General features: G+C 37.2%; 1 protein-coding gene across 1 annotated transcript in view; it reads left to right on the top strand.

Annotated features, from left to right (window-relative positions):
• Nucleotides 1–20117, top strand: part of STXBP5L (syntaxin binding protein 5L) — a 201063-nt gene that overhangs the window by 173226 nt on the left and 7720 nt on the right. The window contains exon 20 of the mRNA XM_085324665.1: nt 5367–5537. Within this exon, the coding sequence (XP_085180791.1) occupies nt 5367–5537 (171 nt within the window). The remainder of the gene's footprint in view (nt 1–5366; nt 5538–20117) is intronic.

The raw sequence follows: 20117 nt of genomic DNA, 5'->3' as shown, positions 1-20117 counted from the left end.
AAATGAGAGCACTGTTGCTAGCTCAATTATTTCAGCTATTCTTAACCTCCAGTTAAAATCAAAGATTATCAGCGAAAAAAATATCTTCCCAAGTACGGATGAAAAGTCAAAATGTTTAAAATCAACATGACCAGCACTTTTTTAGAAAATGGGTCCAGTAGTGTGATGTTATACAATCACTAGAGATCCAGCAGAGGAATCCAAGCAATAGAATTAATCTGAAGTATTCTAAATTGTTATCACTGTTCTTAAGGAACAAAGCCAGATTTATTTTTAATTTTGAAATGACAAGGTCTGCTTATTGAGAATAATGTAGAAGTGATGTTATGARGTACAGTAATATATTATTTGTGTTCTTCATTTAGATATTATTCATTTTGTATTGTAGTTTCGTTGCTCATAATTACTAGTAAATGTTTTTGAGAGGCTCTGTCAGTGACAACACACATACTTTGCTGCTCGTACAGTTAAAATACTGTGATGTGGTTGAAAATCTTCCTGTTATTTCTATGAAAAATAAATCCATTMACCTTGTTTTCAGGAAAATGGTGATGTCTAGGATTAAGTGCATGACAGGAGCTCTTTACCATTATGGGAACACTATTATATTATTCAGGCAGTGTGTTATAATGACAGTATCTTATACCCTTAGTGTGGACCTAAATGTACAAGCAATATGCCAATAGGATGGTTCAGCCTTCCTGTTCAAACTGAAGAAAGCATGATGACAATAATGCACATTTGCTGGCGGAACATCTGTACTGATCTCTACTAGGGGCTGCACCTTCTCCCTTGCCTGGCTAACAGAACTGTACCAAGAGAAAATTGTGATCATGACTTTGCAAGGGATTTTCAGTTAAGAAGAATCTGTTAACAATTTAAGATCTCAATTTATATTCTTATTAATGAATGATTACACTATTTTTGCACAGAGTTTGATAATTTTCTATGCAAGATTGAGACTGTTTTGCTTGCTATTTGTACGGTTATATAAGGTCTCATTTTTTTKGGTTTAAGGGTATATCTTTTTTGCTGTGAGGAAAAAGGGTGTTAGTCACACCCATAATTACCAGCCAAAATCTAATTTATTGATAACACACAAAAATCCCATACTGCAAACAGATAGACTTTTCCTACCCTTTAATAGCATAGATAGTAATCTTCAGCATCTGCTGAGGAGATTCTCTGGGACTTACTCATTTTGGCAGATCTTTCTGCTTCGTATTAAAACAGTGCTCTCTGCTCCTTCTGCCTGCTCYTTTATTGAGCTATTTTATTGCCTTTCCTTCCAAATTAGGGTGATATTATCATACTTCTGATTAATCGTATTTAAATTCCTTTGTTCTCAGCCTCTCTTGCATCATTAGTTAGAAGTGGTTTTCAACTAGTTTTTCTGTGTGACTTTATCATTYTGTCAGAACTGAAAAAGAGAAGTTTTTCTTGTCATTTTTCTTGTAATGTCCACTGCAATACAACTATCTAGGCAACAACTGCAAAAACATGTTACTCCTTTCTTACTTACATTCAGTACATTTTGTTTCAACAGAGTCAGCTTTTCACCAATATATTGTTGGTTCCTTTTGCTTTTTGAAAAGATCACCAAGTACTGTGAAAAAGTTGTATGACTGCAGTGTTTGACGTGCAGGCTATGTAACACACACATTAATATGTGTAAAGTAAAATTAGCACATGTATATATCTTGTGTGCCTTATGTCTGTGTAATAGTCTTTGAAAAAAAAGAGAAAGGAAAAGAAAAAGGAAAAAAAAGAAGAAAGAAATCAGATTACAGCCTGCAGGTTTACTGCCATGTCGCACACTGCATCTCTCTTACGGCACATCGGTAGTTCTGTCTAGGTCACAGTAACTAATTTTATAATTCTTCAGTTCCTTTTAATCTCATCATCTGCCTGGTATTTTKTGTGATGCACTGGCCTTCCCTCCAGCATGGTTCCATTTCTTTTTGGAAGAGGTACCTGTTGCAGGGAAATAGGCCGTTTCAGCTTGATTAAATCAGTGGAGTTAAATCAGCATAAAATGGAGTAACATATTATACTGTAGGGCAATCTACTATGATTACCTGCAATGGATTGCATAAGCCTTACACGTTTAAATTAATGACCAGAATAGATTCAAACTTAGCTCTGGCTATTTAATTCACTAGCCACAAAGAGGAGAAAAGACTACTGCCCAGGTAGAGTGGGATGGCTTTTACATGGGACCACATAGCACCAGTGACAATGGCATCCCTGGAAAGGAATAGGAGGAGGTGGCAAATGCAGCTGTCAAAAGGAGAAGAAAAGAGAGAGAGGTTKTCTGTGCACAGCTTTCTCCCCAAGCAACTAGTCCCTGCCTTCTTTAGAATAGGCTGGAGGTAGAAGCTAGTGGACTATTGCATTAACAGCACAGAGCTGTCTGTGCACTGCTTCTTCAGTACCACTCTTAATGTCTCTGGTATTGACTGGTGCTCAATATCAACCAACACTTCTGGTACCAGAAGACCCGAATGGCCGCATGATGCAAGCAGGAAGTCAGCAAAGGAGAAAGTTAAAATACTGTTCTGTCTCTCAAACCAAACAGAACTGGAAAAAGCCAGGTCTTTAAAAGGCACCTCTGTCTGTTCTTTGGGGTAACCAGAAGATATCTGTAGTGGAAAGGAGGATCAGGAGACTCTAGTCTTAAAGGGCTAATAAATCACTGTAGTCATTTTGTCAAAGGGTGATAGCAGGAGCATCCTCACAGTCACCCTTAGAGAGCATACTATATCGAGCTACTATTGTTTTTTTCTTATCAGTTTTCTTACACACTTCATTCTCTTTCAGATGATGCAGTGAGGAACCGTTTCTCAAACAGTACTTAGCCTCTCTTCACATAAGTTTTGTATCGTTCAGTTTATATCATAACAGTATGCAAGAAATTCCTTTTTAAATACATACTAGAGTTTTCTCATAGAATTAGGTGAGTTTGATCTTGTTCATTCTCCCCAGTGTCTCAGCAAAAATGTTGCTATCATAATTTCAGAATGACACTAGTCTTTTTGCACGTATTTTTTTTTTTTTGTTTTGTTTTTGTTTTGGGGTTTTTTACTGAGGTTTGAAGAGTTGCATTGCTGCTATTGTATACCTTTGAGAAATAATTGTATCTAACTGGAAGAACAGAACTGTTTCAAAATACAGAAAAGGGTGTAGCTAATCACTAAAATCCCTCCTTCCTTCAACGTTTTAACACTCATGAACATTTCACCAGCTTCCGTTCTTGAAGGGAATCCTGGCAGCTTCTAGGAAGAGATCTGATTTATTTTCTGCACAGGAACTGGTTTTGCTTGTTTGGAAAGGCATGGACAGAACAACTAAAGAGAATTAGGTACCCAGATCCTGTTGATTTTTTTTGTTTAATTTGGGCCCGTGAAGGTAAGCTGAGGCAAACAAGCATACTAACCATTGCTCTTAAAATATGTCATAGTAAATAGGGACTTAGATGAATTTGATCCATTCTGTGCAATGTCCAGGGAGAGGGACTTAAAATTGTTGTTGAATGCTTCTATAGAATTGATTCTTTTTACTCTGTTATGTTCCTCACCAGTTCCTAGGATCTCCCTGGAGGTAATTAGATATCATGCTGAAACTCCTTCACACAAACTGAATTTTGAAGAAAGAAAGCAGCAGGATGAGGAGCTGTTGCTGAGGTTGAACAGTCAGCCTGTGCCCTTGAACAAAGCCCTGATCTCTAAGGACTTTCTACTGAAATATATGAATAGTTGAAGCATATTTTGGAAATTTCCCTAGCTCCAAGTTGAATGAATCATCCACGTCATTTTTTTTTAATCTACTGTTAATTCAGTAGTCATGCATTAAGAAACATGATAAGAGTCATGAAAGTTGTCTCCTACAGAGCCATTTCGTTATGCAGTACCAATGCTAAATTGCTTTCTAAAATAAATTCTTTCCTGTTTTGTTCATCAAGACTAAACTGCTTTCACATGAAAGGGATGTGACTTACAAGATTAGATACAATAGTACGCTATATGCTATGTTCAGTATAGGATCTGTGCCAGTTTTCTCATTTGAACATAGAAATAAATTTTGATGGTGTACAATGGCATAATAACAGAGAAAGAAATTTGTATCGCTATATTAAAAATATATTTAAAATATATTAAAAATATATTTTCTTGGATACAACACAAACCAAAGAGAATTAACTGAATTTGATATTTATGTACGGAATCTAAAGGACTAATTTTGAGATATAAATAGCCTGACATTTAAAACAAAGGCAGAAGCTCCAAGTTTGCCCCTAGCTATAGAGTTGAGCTTCCATTGTTTTGAATAGAAATAGTCAGTGTGCTCGCATAGTTCTGAATTTGTTCTTTACTTGTTATTTGCATTAATTACGTAGCAGGTGAATTGTTTTCCTGATGGTAAGTGTGAATTATATGCAGACCAGAAATAATTCTGGCTGCGTATCCTTTCGTATGTTGAGGGAAAAATTACTTTCAGTAATTCATCTCCTCTTACTGTTGTATCCAATGTTAAAGGAAGAAAAGTATCCCTTGAATATGTGTTGTAGTCCAGTGATCTAATCCAACTCATTCTAAACTCTGATCTAAGAATTGCTCAGTGGATTTTTGTGGTTTAAAGACCCCTTTTCAGCAAGGAAGATCAGACTTAATATAGCCAGCGTTTCCTGCAGCCCTATTTCATTCTCCTRTCAGATGGCAGCGTACCTGCTGTGTTGGTTGACCGTGGCCTCTAGCATGAGTTCAAAGTAAGACTCAGCCTCATATCTTCAGCTTTGCAGCAGACGTATCACCTCTTCAGTAGTCATTTTTTTATCAGTAAAATAAATTTATGTGGTATAAAAAGAATAAAACACTGAGCAATATTATAGCTAATCTTACAATTATCCCAAACATAGGTGCCTGCTTCATGGCATTGTCAAGTCAGGAGGGTAAGATATCTCGTGCTAAGCTCCATCTTGTAGTAAATTACACTTGCAATTACTTAGGAGAGCAAAGAAAAAAGATACTTTTCAGATTTATGTGGTATCTAATGAGGAGACAGATCATCAGAGATAAGTGTTACCATCTATATCTCAATAAACTGCCTGTATACATACATCAACAAAATGCAGTCCAATCTGCAGCTGTAGGAACAGGTACCAGTTGTATGTCCCTTTTTAAATTTCAAAATATACCTTGAAAATATAATGAGTTATTCCTACGTATGTGTGCCAGATTGATAAAACATGTAGTTTATCTCAGAGGATTTGGTTAGATCATTCCTACGTAATGGAACTTCCGTTTTTCCTCCAGTCTGAATTTTGAGAGCTGACACTTTGCCTAGTAATTTCTGCATTCACTTTCCAGATCATGTCAATGGTCACTGTACAAGCCCAACGTCCCAGAGCTGCAGTTCAGGAAAACGACTTTCTAGCGCGGATGTCACCAAAGCAAATCGCCGCGGGCCTGGGAGGCCCCCCTTTAGAAAAGCGCAGTCTGCCGCCTGCATGGAGATTTCTCTCCCAGTCACCACAGAAGGTGGGTGGCAATGACAATGTTTCTAGGTATTTGTGATTTTTCACTTTCTCACTAGCTGTGAAAGCAAATAAGTTACACTCTATTTGGCATGATCTTTGTCTTAGTCATTGCCCTAAACTGCTGTCTTCATTTGACTGTTTAGAACTAGAGCGGTCCCTGTGTGTTAGTGTTGTTACTAACCAGCCTGCTCCTGAGCTCTGTGCTGCCTAGAGACGCGGGATGCTAAGCCTTTCCCAACTCTTCCCGTCGTCCCCTTGCCTATACCGATCGGATGCTTTGTTCCAAAAAAAGCAATTGCTTATAGTGGCTTCTGTACAGTAATTGTGGCAGCCAGGAATACTAACATTTTAAACTCTCCTGGTCTCTATTTATCAAGTGGGAAAATGAGTAAGATATTTTTAGAATGCGAGTTCAGGCTTTGCACATATACMTTTATTTATTCATTAGTATTGAATATTTCATAAAATTCTACAACCCTTGACCACTCTTTACTATAAAAATATTGCTCATAATGTAATTCATTTTTATACTTGTAAGAAGTTTCTACCTCTAATTCCTGAAAAAACAGTCTTCAAATCTTGATCTACCTGAATGCAGAGACTCAGTAAAACTGAGATACACAAAGTGGATACACAAAGTGGCTGCAGATTGTGCTCGAAACTTAGAATAAGCACATTTCAATTTCAACACTGCCAGCTATTTCACTGCAGAGTGTTTAAGCAGGAGCATTCAGCTAATGTATCTTCCTTCAATCTTGATAGTGTCCTCACTCTGTTGTTGGTGCCCTTTGCTTTACTCCTAACTCTCAGGCTTTCAGCTTTTCCCATATTCCTGCAATATAAGAATACATTATCTGTGCAGAAAAGGTTCAGCTTATCAAAAACTGAAAAAGCAAGATACTATAGAACTATAGTGTTGACTATTTAATAATAAATATAAATTTTAAAATATTTAAACAATATAAGTGATAAAATGTAATTTTTAATTTAAAAAATGATTGATTTTAACAATTAACTCTTAAAAATTCATTTTTTAAAAYTTAATGAAGTTGCAGGATAATTGCTTAAGTGTCTAAGTGATATTAACCTTCTAGGGCTGCTATTTGACTGTAGCCCTGGCTACACCCCCCATGGTGCTATGTATTTTAGGCCATCAGGAACTCAATGACCCTAATCCCACTTCTTGCAAGAAGTATTAGTATCCTGACCTGCCTGTYTGCAAAAGTGCTTGCGCCACAGAAGTTCTTTACAGGTGAGACCAGGACTCACCAATTTTACCCATTGTTGATGAGGGCAGAGCAAAGGAGAATTATATCACTCAGAGTGTCCAGTTTTGTATTTTTGAATGGAAATTGTAGCAAATACCTTTGCAACTAGCTGCAAATTGCTAAAAAAAAAAAGAAATTCTTTAGGATAATATAAAATAGGAGAATTTTTACCGAGCCTTTCTTATGACTAGTGTGAGATCACACCACAGAAAAATATGGTCTATTTGTCTGAGACCTAATAAGAAAACATTATTTAAGTATATAATGCTCCAAGATTATGTTCTTGGCTGGAATGGAGCTGATATCCCAAGGATTGCTGCGATGTCCTCAAGCAGCTCCCTCCATTTGATTTAAGAGCAGCATTGACCTACATTGTCCCACAGGACATACAAGGAGGCATGGCTGAACATTTGCTGCAAAAAAGACTGTCCGCTGCAGGTGTTAGCAGCTTCCATCTATGTCATTGCTCTTCTGCTAGAAGTCACCTCCTATTGCCAGAAGCTGTCATGCCAGAACAGATACTGATGGAAGAGGAATTGTTTGAGCTGTCCCCATCTGCTTAAGTACAGAATCATTTAGCTTAATTTAGACAGCTTTCTGTATTGGGTCACATTATCTCACTGCCTTTAGTGGAGGAGCATTAACCTTCTGCAGAGGAACGGGAACAAAACCCTGAGAGTAGTGATATTTCAATTGACACAGCTGTTTCTTTAGTGACCGTCCAACCATTGCCTTAGATTGTGTGTAAAACTAGGGTGTTTTAACATACCCAGACCTCACTGAAGTAATATTTAGATAACTGTAGCAAGTTTTCACTTTATTACTAATGCAAAGCAACTACAGGACCYAGGTTTTCTTTACTTGCCCAAAACTGTTAGCCCAGGTGTTGTATATCCTCCCATGCGTCGCAGTAACAGTGCTACTGACTGGCATCTGTAGCTAACTTGGCCTTTGAGTGAGCTTTACAATATTGTGAATTCTTCATAGGTGAAATCATAGGCTGAACAGTGAAAAATTTGAACTATATTGTAGACTTTGTATAATATATAACAAAGAGTAATCATTTCCATCATCCTCCAGAAATCACTTATAAGAAGTAATCTTGTTCAAATACTAAACCTTCTATCATCTAAAAAGTAAATTCAGATTAATTAATGGTTCCTAAATGAATATTTTTCTAAATATTCAAAGATTTAGAAGGCTCCAAGGCCTTTATAAACACCTATGCATAAGAGAAATTTTCAGCTAGGTAATCACCATATTTTCCTCCAGATTAGTTATTGTTGATGATTATAATATGTAGTTCTTATATAACACTTTCACCTACATCTCTCTGTGCACCGAAGATGGTAAGTACTCCTGTCAGATTACAGCTCATGGTGGGCAATATATCTCTGCCACAGTAGTCTCTTGATTCTTTGTAATGCCAAACTCTATTAGAATTATTACTGCAGCTGATACTGCTGCAGTGCTTGCACTATTACATATAACTTGGCTGTAATACTTCCCAATCCTTAATGTGTTTCTTCTTTTACTTCTCCCTCCCATCCTTACTAGAGTAAGTAGGGTCAATGGCAGAAGCAAGAAAGAACCTACTGCCCCATTTACACTCATGTACAAAAAGTTCAGGAGTATGGTGATACTTTTGATGGCATCATGATGCTTTTCTGCATATCCATATCATGAAAGATTCAGTTTGTACTGCTCATCACTAACTATACTACCTATCAAATTTAATATTAAAATATGTATCTTTCTCAAGATGGTCATTTAACCTCTTTTCAGGGATGTGGAGTAAACTAGTGTAACTGACATATTTAAAAGTATCACTGGTGTCACTGGAATGATATTACAGCTCTTAGTAAGGTCAGTGAAATGACTGTAAAACAGTTTTCCATGCTTCAAGAAAGAGCTAGCCAGAGTCTTCAGGATATTTTGTATTAACATGTAATATGATAGAGCATGGTTTGAGTTTGTTCCTGAGTATGTGGGTTTATGTGCGCAAACACATACGCAAGTCACTCTTTAGCACATCTGTTAACTAAAATAACTTTCTGATGCCTTATATTCTCCCACTGAAATGAAACCATCTATCCAACTTGTATAAACTTCTTTTTTAGATGGTATTGGTCTTTTGAATGCTAGCTCCTGTAGCTGATTAGTTTGGAATGATTGACACTTTGTAGTTCTTCRTGTATCTTCAATTTCTAGACACATTGCTTTCACAAGTGATTTGATCTATCTCTGTAGGATTTTATATTAAATATCATGGTAGAAGGTGACCTGGTCCTTGAAGAGTTCTTAGATTGGTGGTAAAGAGACAGGTGAGGGGGAAGGAAGATAAGAAGTTAAAAGATTTGAGAAAGAATGTACTTAGAATAAACATTTTCTGGGCTCTTTCAACCTCCCTTTCTTCCCCCAAAAAAGAATTTCTTGGCTGATTGGGAATATATACTGTAAGAAGGAATGAATATGTTTACAAGAAATAAATATATCCTTGCTATTTCAGAGAGAGATGATATTTCAGGTTAGTCTTTAGTTAGGAATCTATTATTCTACTTGACTAGAATTTTGATTAGAGATTGCTATCTCGGTAATCTTAAGCACTTTTTATACATAAAGAAGTCCTTTGTGTGGGGGCAAATGGTTCTTAGCTTTTCTTAAGCTGAGGGCCTGTCTCTGAGGCACTGAAAACACTTGCAGATTTTTTAATAATTTTTCCAGTTCCTGCTCTTTCCAACCTTTACTAACTGATTTAATTTAAAAAATAGTACACTTTGGTGACTAACCATAGCATATATATTAGAATAATAAATCACTCTTTTACTCTCACATTGGGTTTCAAAACCCATTTATTTAAATCTGATCTTTTAGTACAGTAGCATCTGTATTTCCAGTATTTTCCTCAAGTCTATTTTCAGGCAATCTTCACACAGTAAATTCTTCTGACTTCAAGATGTTACTTCATTCCTTTAGATGATCTTCAAGATGTTTTGCTGACTCTTATCTCTTTGTATGCGTAAAAGGATTCCTTCTGTAGAAAAACATTTTGAAGAATGTCTTTGCAAGATAGATCAAGCTTTGGAAGAAAATGGAGAGGAGCAGTCTTTCTTTCTGCCAGTCACAATACTGCAAACTGTTAAGCTTCATAAAATGCTGGCATTTATTCCACATTCATTGAAGAACAGTTCAAAAACCAAGCAACAGTAGCAGAGTAAGAGTGATTTTGCTTGAATCTTTATTGTTATTGCTTAAACATCTTTCCCAAGCATCCTCATCTGATATAGAAAACTTGTTAGAAGGCTCTCAAGGTCTTCATATGCAAGTTAATTTTATTCTAGGCTAAAAATTACTGCTATTTCAGTTTCAAAGACTGATTTATTTTCCCAAAAGACTAGTATCTAGATTAAATAGCTTGTTATGATTATATTTTTGTCAATATTTGCTGCTGGACATTAGTACAGCATTTCTCAAATACCATCTATGCTATTTAAAATGTTACAGATTTTTGTGTGTATCTTTAGTATCTTTCATAAATGCAGTATTGTCATAGCTGCACTGATTAACTCTGGAGCTGCTGAATGCTCCATATCTAACTTTAGCAGGAAAAGTAGGAGGAAAATTTTACAGGTTCTTAATAGCATATTATTGATTCTAAGCAATCCTATATTCACRTCATTTTGATGAAACTGTTTCTTCCTTGCACTAATTTAAGAACTTAAGTGCATTCAAAATAAAACCATAAATACAGCAAATTCCATTGCTGAACAACTTCCAAATTCTGTACTTCTTCTAGTCCTTTTTGACTGGTCTAAGACTTTAGGAGTTAGTAATTATATTTCTTAGATAAAGCCTTCTTACACAGGGTATAGACAACATTTTTGATTATCAAGCTAACGGTGTGCTGTAAAAATGTACATGAACACATACTATTCAAGGAGATCCTTACAGAGATTCCTTCCCACTGTATTACCCTGTGGAAAGGGAATTCATTTTTTCTCAAAACTTAGTGGACCTCCTTGCAGGCTATAGCCGTTTGCACTGATCACCTCTTCATCTGCTCCAGCTCTGGGCTCCAGCTATTCTCTTGTTTTGTCTGCTAGTGTCTTCACAGAAACATTGAAACAAGGAGTCTATTAACCTTTTGTTTAGCTTCTGGGAGGAAAATGTGCAGCCCTAACTGGCTTGCCCTCTGTGCTGTTGCACAGATCCTACACAGTCCACCTCAGTCCAAGAAATAATACTGCATACTCATTAAACTCATTAGAGCTCCATTTTCAGAGATCTCTCTCTGGTCAAGAATTTCAATGTAGATGAACTGGCCCATGGCATGTTCATTAGGTCTTAGTGCTACATAATTGTCTCCAACCAAGGAATCTTAACAGGGATTTGAGTTACACTGCAATTTTCTAAGAATGCTAAGGGCAAGATCTTTAAATTCTTTTTTTTGGTTCACTCATTTGATTATACATAGTCAACATTTGATGCAGAGTATTTGAATTGAAATGCCAGTGTGAGCTAGCAGAATCAACCACTGAGGGATTGGTAGCCATTATCTTCGGTCACTTTGTTTAAAACTCTACGGCAAGTAAAATGCAATTTCCATTTTAATAGATCCAGTATACCTTCACTTGAAGCATTTCTTTTGAATCTGCATATAGAATGACTAAAATTGTTCTTTGGATAAATTACTTTGTTTCTTGCCTGGTTTTGTCCAATATGTTCTGGAGATGAATAGTATCTGAACTATCTATGAAATATACTTTAAACTTCTGTTCTTACTCAGGGGTTTTAGTGATAAAAATGATAAGAAGCTTCATATATGGCCTGGCAGGGGCTTCTGTTTTTTCTTCTTTTTGGATTTTGGTTTAGGTTTTGAGGTTTTGGGGATGATGAGTTTTTTGAGGTTTTTTGTTTTGTTTTTTTAGATTCAGCAAATTCTAAGATAACTTTCTGAAGTTTGCCCATTTCTTTGGACTATTGTTTCTGTAATAAGGCTCCAGAATCTTTCTTCACCTTAATCAGTATTTGCCTATAAGTTCATGGATGAAACTCTAGAGAAGTGCTAATGTTTGTTATCATAATTCCTGTGTGCTGTAGTTAAGGCCATAGAAATGTAATACTTGAGTGTTCATGTTAAAGAAAGTCTGCAACCTGAGCAACCAGATCAACTGATGACTTGCGCTGTGCATTGCAGTATTTCTTACCATTACTACTATAAGTTTTGCATCATTTTTTCTCTTGTAAATTATGACTAAACTGTTATGCTATTTGTAGTAGTGTTGTATGTATATTCCACTGGATTTTGGGGGGCTGGATGAATGAATGGAGCCATTAGTTCTCATTTTGGGAGAGAGCAAGAAGAGGAGGATTTCTTTTATTTTTTATCATTTTTTCCTTTTTCTTGGGTCTGTTGAGTCGGAAGCCCACAGTTGATGCTAACCAACTGATGATAGTCTAGAAGATGGAAACTACCATCTTCAAAGGCCACTTTGAACTCTAGAGGCCACTGGGCCTCTAAGGAAAGATAGAAACAACTTGATTGCTTGATCTAGAAACATGTTGAAAAGGAAGTGCAATATTCTCCAAATAGATGGCAGGGTACTGCAGAGAGGAAAAGAAAGTGCTGTTCATGTCTGCTGAGAGAAGGCTAGGAAATAACAGCTGTAGATTAATACAGCAGAATGACAACCTAAGGGAGACAGTGAGGGAACCACTCTGACCATAGGGAGAGTTACGTGCAGAAATGGACTCTCTGAGGAGGTTACTGCATCTCCAGCAGGTTTTCAGAACAGCTTTTATTCTCCACTGCATTCCCTGTGTTGTGCCTCTTGATAATCCACAATAAATGATTTCTGATGGACTTTCTTTCCCAACTAGCCAGGCAAACTGACACTTGCCAGATCAACTGAGGACATTACAGAACTCAGGGAACCACCCATCAGTAGGCGAGGGGTTTTGCTATGTAGCCTTTCACAACAGATATAAAAGCCCTTGACTTTAGATTTCTGTCTTTATTTCTCAGTGAGTGATTTATTAGGGTATTGCCTCTACTTGAGAATCATTTCAATTTTAGAAGCATTTGAGTTTACATAGTTGTAATGAGTAAAAATAGGAATAGCATAGTAGGAGATAGCTTATAGACTCTGTGATAAGCTACAGTCTCTACTAGCTGCTCAGCTTCTCACAACTGTATTTCTTGTCTGTGAAGAGGGGCAGAAAAAAGGTTGTGCAGAGGAAAGTTATTAAGAAAGTTGGGGTGATTTTTTCCCCCAATACTTAGCAGAATCACATCACTTCTGGCCCCCCCCAGCACTGCAAACTCAAAGATATATTATAAGCCAATCCTGCAGAGCTGAAATAAAAAATGTGGCACCAAAAGAGTAAGTGTTCCAGGGAATGATGTTCTAGTGTTTTCTATAAGATTTTCATATCCATTTCAAAGTACTCCATTTGGGCACTAAACTATAAGCTCCACAAATTATTCAAGAGGGAATATAATTGTTTCCAGGAATGGCTTGTCTGTAATGGTACATTCCTTTTTAGTTATGGWGGAGATGAGAGTGTTTCTGCTTGTTTTCTGATAATTTTTTTTAAGGCTCTTTTCCTGCTTCCTCTTAGAAAAGAGATGTAGAAAGATTCTAGAAGTGAGCAAGGGACAAAACCCACTCTGCCTGCGCTGTACCAAATCACAACCAACAGCAGCTAGTCCTGGGAGTAAGGGCACATTCCAGCCCACCTACCTCAGTCTATCACTTTAGGATGCAGGCTTGGGGGCTAGGTAGGCTGCCCAACATAATGAATGTCCTAACCAAATGGATGGGGCATGCCACTTACCCGAGAAGTCTGGTGGTTAGAGGACCTGCATAAAAAGTAGGTTGTTATGGCAAAGGGGAGACCAGTTTCTAGACCTTGTGGATGGTGTTCAAGTGTAGCTCTCCACATGTTGACATTTTATATTAGGACCTCAACAAATAAAAAATGGGACCAGAAGGGTCAGAAGCCTTAGGCTTGTCCTCACAGCTGAGCATCATAACCAGCCAGCTGTCATCATTTAATCTTAATCATAATCATAATCTTCATCAGATCTAACCACTACCTTCCTTCAGAGATTTGAGTAGAGTTTAAGTGTGTGTCTGCCTAAATCTGGCCACAGGAGAATTTTAGATGTCCACATCCTTGGAAGAAGCAGTGTGGGGTGGTAGTAATCTGAGAAATGAGAATGACTGAGAAATGAAGGCATCTAGTGGCTAGGAAAGTCCAAGGAAGAAAGGGGCAAGAGCCTTGTCTGAAGGCACGTGAGGTGTTTCCATGAGGTTCCTGTTGGATAATAGAATTCACTTCTTTTCTTATAGGAAGCTACATATTTTCCTTGTTATTTAAAACAACCAGCTAAACAAAAATTTTACTCTTCTTACAGCTACTGAATGTCTACTCAGTTTTAATGTTAATGGTGACTTGATTCCAAGTTAAACTAATTTCACACTGTATTCTAAAGGTGTTGAATTTGGAAGGTGCATTTTGCACTACATACTTGGTTTTTGTGCTTGTTAGCAATCACTTCTGACCAACATAAATTATTTTTCTATATCTGATTTTTTTTGAAGTGGAACACACTATTAAGTTGTTTCTGATACTTCTGTGACAAAATGGAATAGATTCTAGGCTGTTATATATACAGAGCTAGGGAAGAACATATGAATAATTTTAGATGGCTCAAATTGCATGATAAAAGCCATTCCAAATGTTTACTTCAAAATAAAACACTTCATAATTACAGTAGAGTTACACTGTACTCATATAAGCAAGCAGAAAACTGTTTCTCTTGCTTCGTTATGACAGTAGCTATTTTGACTCCTCTACTGAATGAACCGAAGGCTTTTTTTCTATTATGTCCTTTGTCTCCTCCTTACCCTTGGGCACTTCCACCTATGAAAGTTACACAAATTATTCTTTTCCAAACCATGAGTGTTGTGAAGATGCTTCAGTCAGAATGGGTTCTAGATTTAGATTTAAATTCTAGAGATTTCTGGTATCTTTGACTAAAAACACAAATCCAAATTTATAATCTGTATTGAAATTGAGATCTTAGTGATCTGAATGTGAAGATACTTTGCTTGTGAAAGTACAGGCAAGTGATTCATACAATTGATTATGGAAAATTGGTACAGATTACCTACTGTGAAGATCTCTAACATTTTCATCTTGCTATAAAAGTGCTATTTCTACCTTATTCTTAATATGAAAAACTAGTCTGGCTGTACCTGTTTTTAAAACATGCTGAAGCAAAACCTAAGCCTGAACTTTTCCATATTCTGGAAATATCAACATAAAGATCCAAGTCTGGTGACTTGAATCTGTTTTCTCTTTCAGGGCTTTATTTGTTATCATTCACATCAGTCTTATGTCAGTATAATTCTGTAAAGCTTTTAGAGTTACACTGCTATAACTATGCAACAGCAGGATAATCTATTCCAGAGATTTTCCAGCAAGGCCAAATGTCCCACAGGTGCGAGGTCTGTGTAAGCAAACACAGCCATCCTGATTTGAATGCTTTGCAAGCAATACATTCACATTCTTTTTAGTTTTAGGGAAATTGGTTTGATGTGATCTAGTAGGAAATAATTCACAGTAAAATTCCAAATTATTAGTGCAGCATTTGCACTTAAAACAACTTCTGCTGCTTTCTAATGAGTTGCTTTAATGTGGAATGCAGCTTTAGAGTGGCGCTATTAAAATGTGTTTGAAGGTGTTTTCAGCCAAATAAACGTGCAGTGTTCTTAAATGTATGAAAACCCTGTAGTGTTACTTCCTGCCCCTTTCTCCTCTGTGTTGCTGAAGCATTGCCGTCACTAGTACGATTCAGTGTCTGTTTATGTCCGTATGATGTTACAGCGTGCAAAGTCATGTTTGAAATGTAATTCCTTTACTGTATGTTTACACTGGCATTCAGAGCTTTGCATGATTTCCTGAATCAATAACAATTTGCATATTTAAAAAGTGACAAATTTCTCTTAAGATTTTAAGGTGGTGATACTTAGACTGGTAAATGTTTTAATGTTTTCATTAGCTTCTGTTAGGTCAGATATTTGGGATTGAAACTTTCAGAAATTTCCAAATGAAAAGAGCATAAACCATTTAGTTTTGTTTCCAGAATATACTGATTTTCATATTACAAAATGTGAAATTTCATATAGATTTTGCAAGCAGATCAGTTATTCAGTAATTTAAAACCATAAGAAAACCTACAAAGAGAATCCAGGACACTGACAGTTGATTGCAAAACTCTCCAGGAATGAATGTAAACATTACAGTGGAAATGGTCCTCTTTGTCCCTGTAGTTTTCTTTCATTCTTCGTACAAAGTGATAATTTTGCTTTCATGATACCTAACTTCAGAAAGAGAATGACTTTATGTTTCTGTGTTAGTCTTTACTCCATTATTTTAGCATAATCACTATGATAATCTCATGGAAAAGATTTTATGTGAGGATATGTTCCCCTTGTAAGGCTTTTGCTAAAGCTGAGAGTAGAGCTGAAGATACACAAGCCAGTAGCCTAAGTATTTTCTTTAGTATTTTCTCTCTCTTTTTTTAATTCCATAGGAAAGTACAGAAATTCCAGTGTTACTCCCACTAAACAAAAGGGAATTAATAAATAAAAAAGTAAATAAAAGACAAAATATTCTCTGCCAGTGCTCTGTAAAGGTGGCCATTGAAAAATACGGAGTTGTTTGCTTGAACTATATTTTAAATTCTCAGAAAACCCTAGAACTCTAAATTAAATCTTCTTCTAGATACCTGYGCAGTGGGCCTGCTCTGTCAGGCAAGGAACCAGCTAGAAAAGTAACTGCTCAGGGCTGCTTTCACATAAATGTCATGATGACGGTTGGCTCAATTGTTCTTGTCCTTTTGCAATGCATGCGGTTTTGTGGCAGTAGGTTACATTTCCAGACGGGCAATGCTTCAGCAATTACACGGAATCAGTACATTCTCACACGACGAGCGTCACTATACTGCTCACACATGGATGAACAAAGGTAAGACTTACTTAAAAACACTGGCTTCGTTTTTATCCTAGCATGTGAGTTGAAGTGTCCTGTCTGTTTCTGTCAGTGAGTGAGGTGGGTAGCAAGTTAGAGGTTTTTCTCTTTTTTTTCTTTCAATTTGTTTTTATCAGAAGCATTCAGCTTGCAGGCTATTGCTTACAACTGGAATTTAATAGTCAATCTAGTGTTGTGAAGGAAGTTGATTCCCGAGTGTCCGTCTGCATCTCACTAACCCACACTGTGAGTTCGAACATCTTGAAGAAAGCAGAACTAGTTTGAAAAGTCTTGAAAAGTATAATCTAATGTTGATTGTGAGAAATTACACAATAAGCTGATCCCTTATCTTGATATACTTGGCAAGTTAGTTGACATAGACACCATGATGAGATTTAAAGTAACAACTTTGAAAACAGTGTCACGGTCTGTTTTTTTAACTAGCCCATCCATATGAGACATGAGAACTGACCTCTAGAGGAAAAGTATAGGCAGAAATCAGACCGAAGGGCTGTAGAGACAGCCAGATTCTCTTTTGGAGAAGAGCAAGTAAATAAATACTAAATGAATGAATAAATAAATAAATGTATTATAAGAGAAAAACATGGTTTCTGCCCAGGTTAATGAAATAATTCAATGTAGTAGGTCTTGGGGATTTCCCCAATTTAGGAACTCAAATGTAGAAGCTAAAATAAAAGTTTTTAAGGAAGAATTTCATGTTAAAAATAAATAAATAAATAACAACAACCAAAAATCCCATCTCGTGATGCAGTGGAAATTTGGGGGAAAATATAGAATCATTAAACCCTGCAGGCAAATGGGAATGCTGCTGGAGTTAAAGGTTGTCCCTTCTGTGGTAAAGTGGTGAAGAGACACAGTCTTGCAGAGGCTTGGCAGTCTCGCCTTTTAGGAGAGAAAGGACCCCTAGAAGTAGAAGGAATAAAGGTGACCTGCCCAGCAAACTCAGGGACCGGGGTGCACTGTGCAAGAGGGCTTCCGTGGACGATAGGAAGGTTCCCAGGGGCTTCCAGGGGAGAAGCTTCTGTATCTGCAGGGACTCCAGATTCTAGGAGCAGCAACAGCCTGATTGAAGCAGGGAAACCGAATAAACTTTGTTTGGCCGTGRGTCGCAGGAAGCACTTGGAAGTGGTCGTGGTGCTGATTCAGAATCATGCAAAAAGATGCATTTTAACTGACATTCTTGCTAGTCACCCTCGTGCAACGGAAGGAAAATATAAGAGAAAGCTCAGGATTTGGCAATAGAGTTAAGGATTACTACAGACTGATAGTGTTTGTACGGAACTGCTTTTAGCAGATGGGACATCCTTTTAGAAGATACAAATCATGCTAGAAAAGATGCTGACAAGTTTTTACAGCTTCCCAAACAATGTTTTTATGTTTCTCTCAAATATAATGGGGTGGTTTCTAAATAGAGAATTTGGGGGGTCATCATTTTGAGAAGGAAGTCCCAGGGAATAGTCCTAAAATTAAATTTTATCCCAAAAATCTAGGAACGGGAGATTTTTACTTTTAAATTAGCCAATAAACTCTCATAGTGACTGTGACCTTTCATAGGTTTTGCTTTCCTGTTCAAATATGTTTAATGACATCAAAGTTTGAGATATGTGTCATGCTGGTCTTTTGAATTTCAGTTTGATGAGTATATTTAATAGAAAATGGCACAGTATGTTCCCAAAAGTGTCCCAAAGATTATATCTGTTAATGTCACTTCTGCTAGGAGGTATTAGTTAATTGTACTGCACAGGACTGAGGAACATTTCTTGTTATTTAAGGGAGGGGAAAAAGCTTGATGACACATGCAAATGGCACATCATATATTTTAAGTTCCCTGTATGTCACCTACGCTAACTGAGCAGATGCATTTGTCCTTTCAAGATTGTTCTCAGTTTGAGCACCACTATATCTGAATTTAATGTGACTCTGATTGTAATATACCTTTATATATAAAGACAAAATGGATTATATAATAATCTATTTTAAAAATTAGATACTCTTCGAACAAAAAATGCATGGGGCCCTGAAAATCTCTGCTTTGAAATTACTGCCCACCTCTCCTTTGTCCAGGAGCTGTCACAGTGCTCAGGAAGGAGCTGGGCCAACCACTCCACAGCAGGAGAAGTACTAATAGCTTGAGGCTATGGGAGACACTAATTCTCAAGGGATTAGAAGGTGTGTTTGCACAGGAATAAACAATCCCATTTTAATGCAGCTACATTTAGCAGTACCGAGCCAGAACTGGACAGCAGCAATAATGCCCACATAAAGGTGATACAGGGTGAGGAGAACCCAATCCTTGGAAATGCAACTGGATATAAGTTTCTCCTCCATTAGAGAGGGACTAAAGTGCCAGGGAACACTACCCTGTGAAGCATCTGTTTGACAAGTTGAAGAAGAGAAGCTGTACCAGTATGAACAAGCAGAATGACAATGAGCCCCCCAGCCCTGTGTGCCAGTTTTTAAGGTGGCATATGTAGGAAAGGGCTGCTGTGGTTGTAGTAATGTTCTGCTGTGGTTCTCTCCAGTCATTCCCAGGTAGTTTCTCTGAAGAGGATAATTTTGGYGGCTACTGTGGAGTCATCTTGGTAAGGGAATGTAACGCTGAAGCATATTGTTCAAGGAACAAAGTCAGTGTGCCGTTTCTAGTGGAGAGCAGGACACAATATAATATAATAACAGACTTAGTCCAGTTTTAAGTTTTAGTATTACAGAGTCCTTTTCTAATTTTATTCTTCATCCATGACAGGAAGCATTCCTCTTAGTTGTTTCTGTGGCTCTGAAGAGACAGCTCTTTTCTCTGAGGTATAAGAAGGATAATTTCTTTATCAGACACGGATCTACTGAGTAGTGATAGGATCAGAAACAATATCTCAGGTGCAGTAGCTTCAAATATTCCTCCATCTTCAGAGCCTCCTGGCCCTCTTGATGTTTATGTCGTGGAAGAGCATGGGAGCTTTCAAATGGTCTAGAGCAGCCTATAGCTCCAGGTTGTTAGACATTAGCACTAGCACAAATTGTTTTGCAAAGGCTATGGTAACAGCCACTCTAACTCCTTCCCCTCTGGCTCCTTGACTATTCAGTAACTTTTTAGCCTCCCTTGCTGCCACTTACTTACACTTCTTGGTAATGGCAAGAGCACCCTTGCACAGCATTTGTTTTTCTGGACCCAAGGCAAGGCTGAGTGAGGAGRACCTTGAAACCTGCAGCAGTCAGGCCGTGCTCATCATCATTTCTCYGTAGACATGCATTTGCAG

The sequence above is a fragment of the Rhea americana genome, unplaced genomic scaffold (assembly GCF_003343005.1).
Source record: "Rhea americana isolate MKP2758 unplaced genomic scaffold, rheAme1 scaffold_92, whole genome shotgun sequence".
In the NCBI taxonomy this organism is placed as follows: Eukaryota; Metazoa; Chordata; class Aves; order Rheiformes; family Rheidae; genus Rhea; species Rhea americana.
The sequence above is the reverse complement of the archived record's forward strand: the minus strand, read 5'-3'. Positions and strand labels throughout refer to the sequence as shown.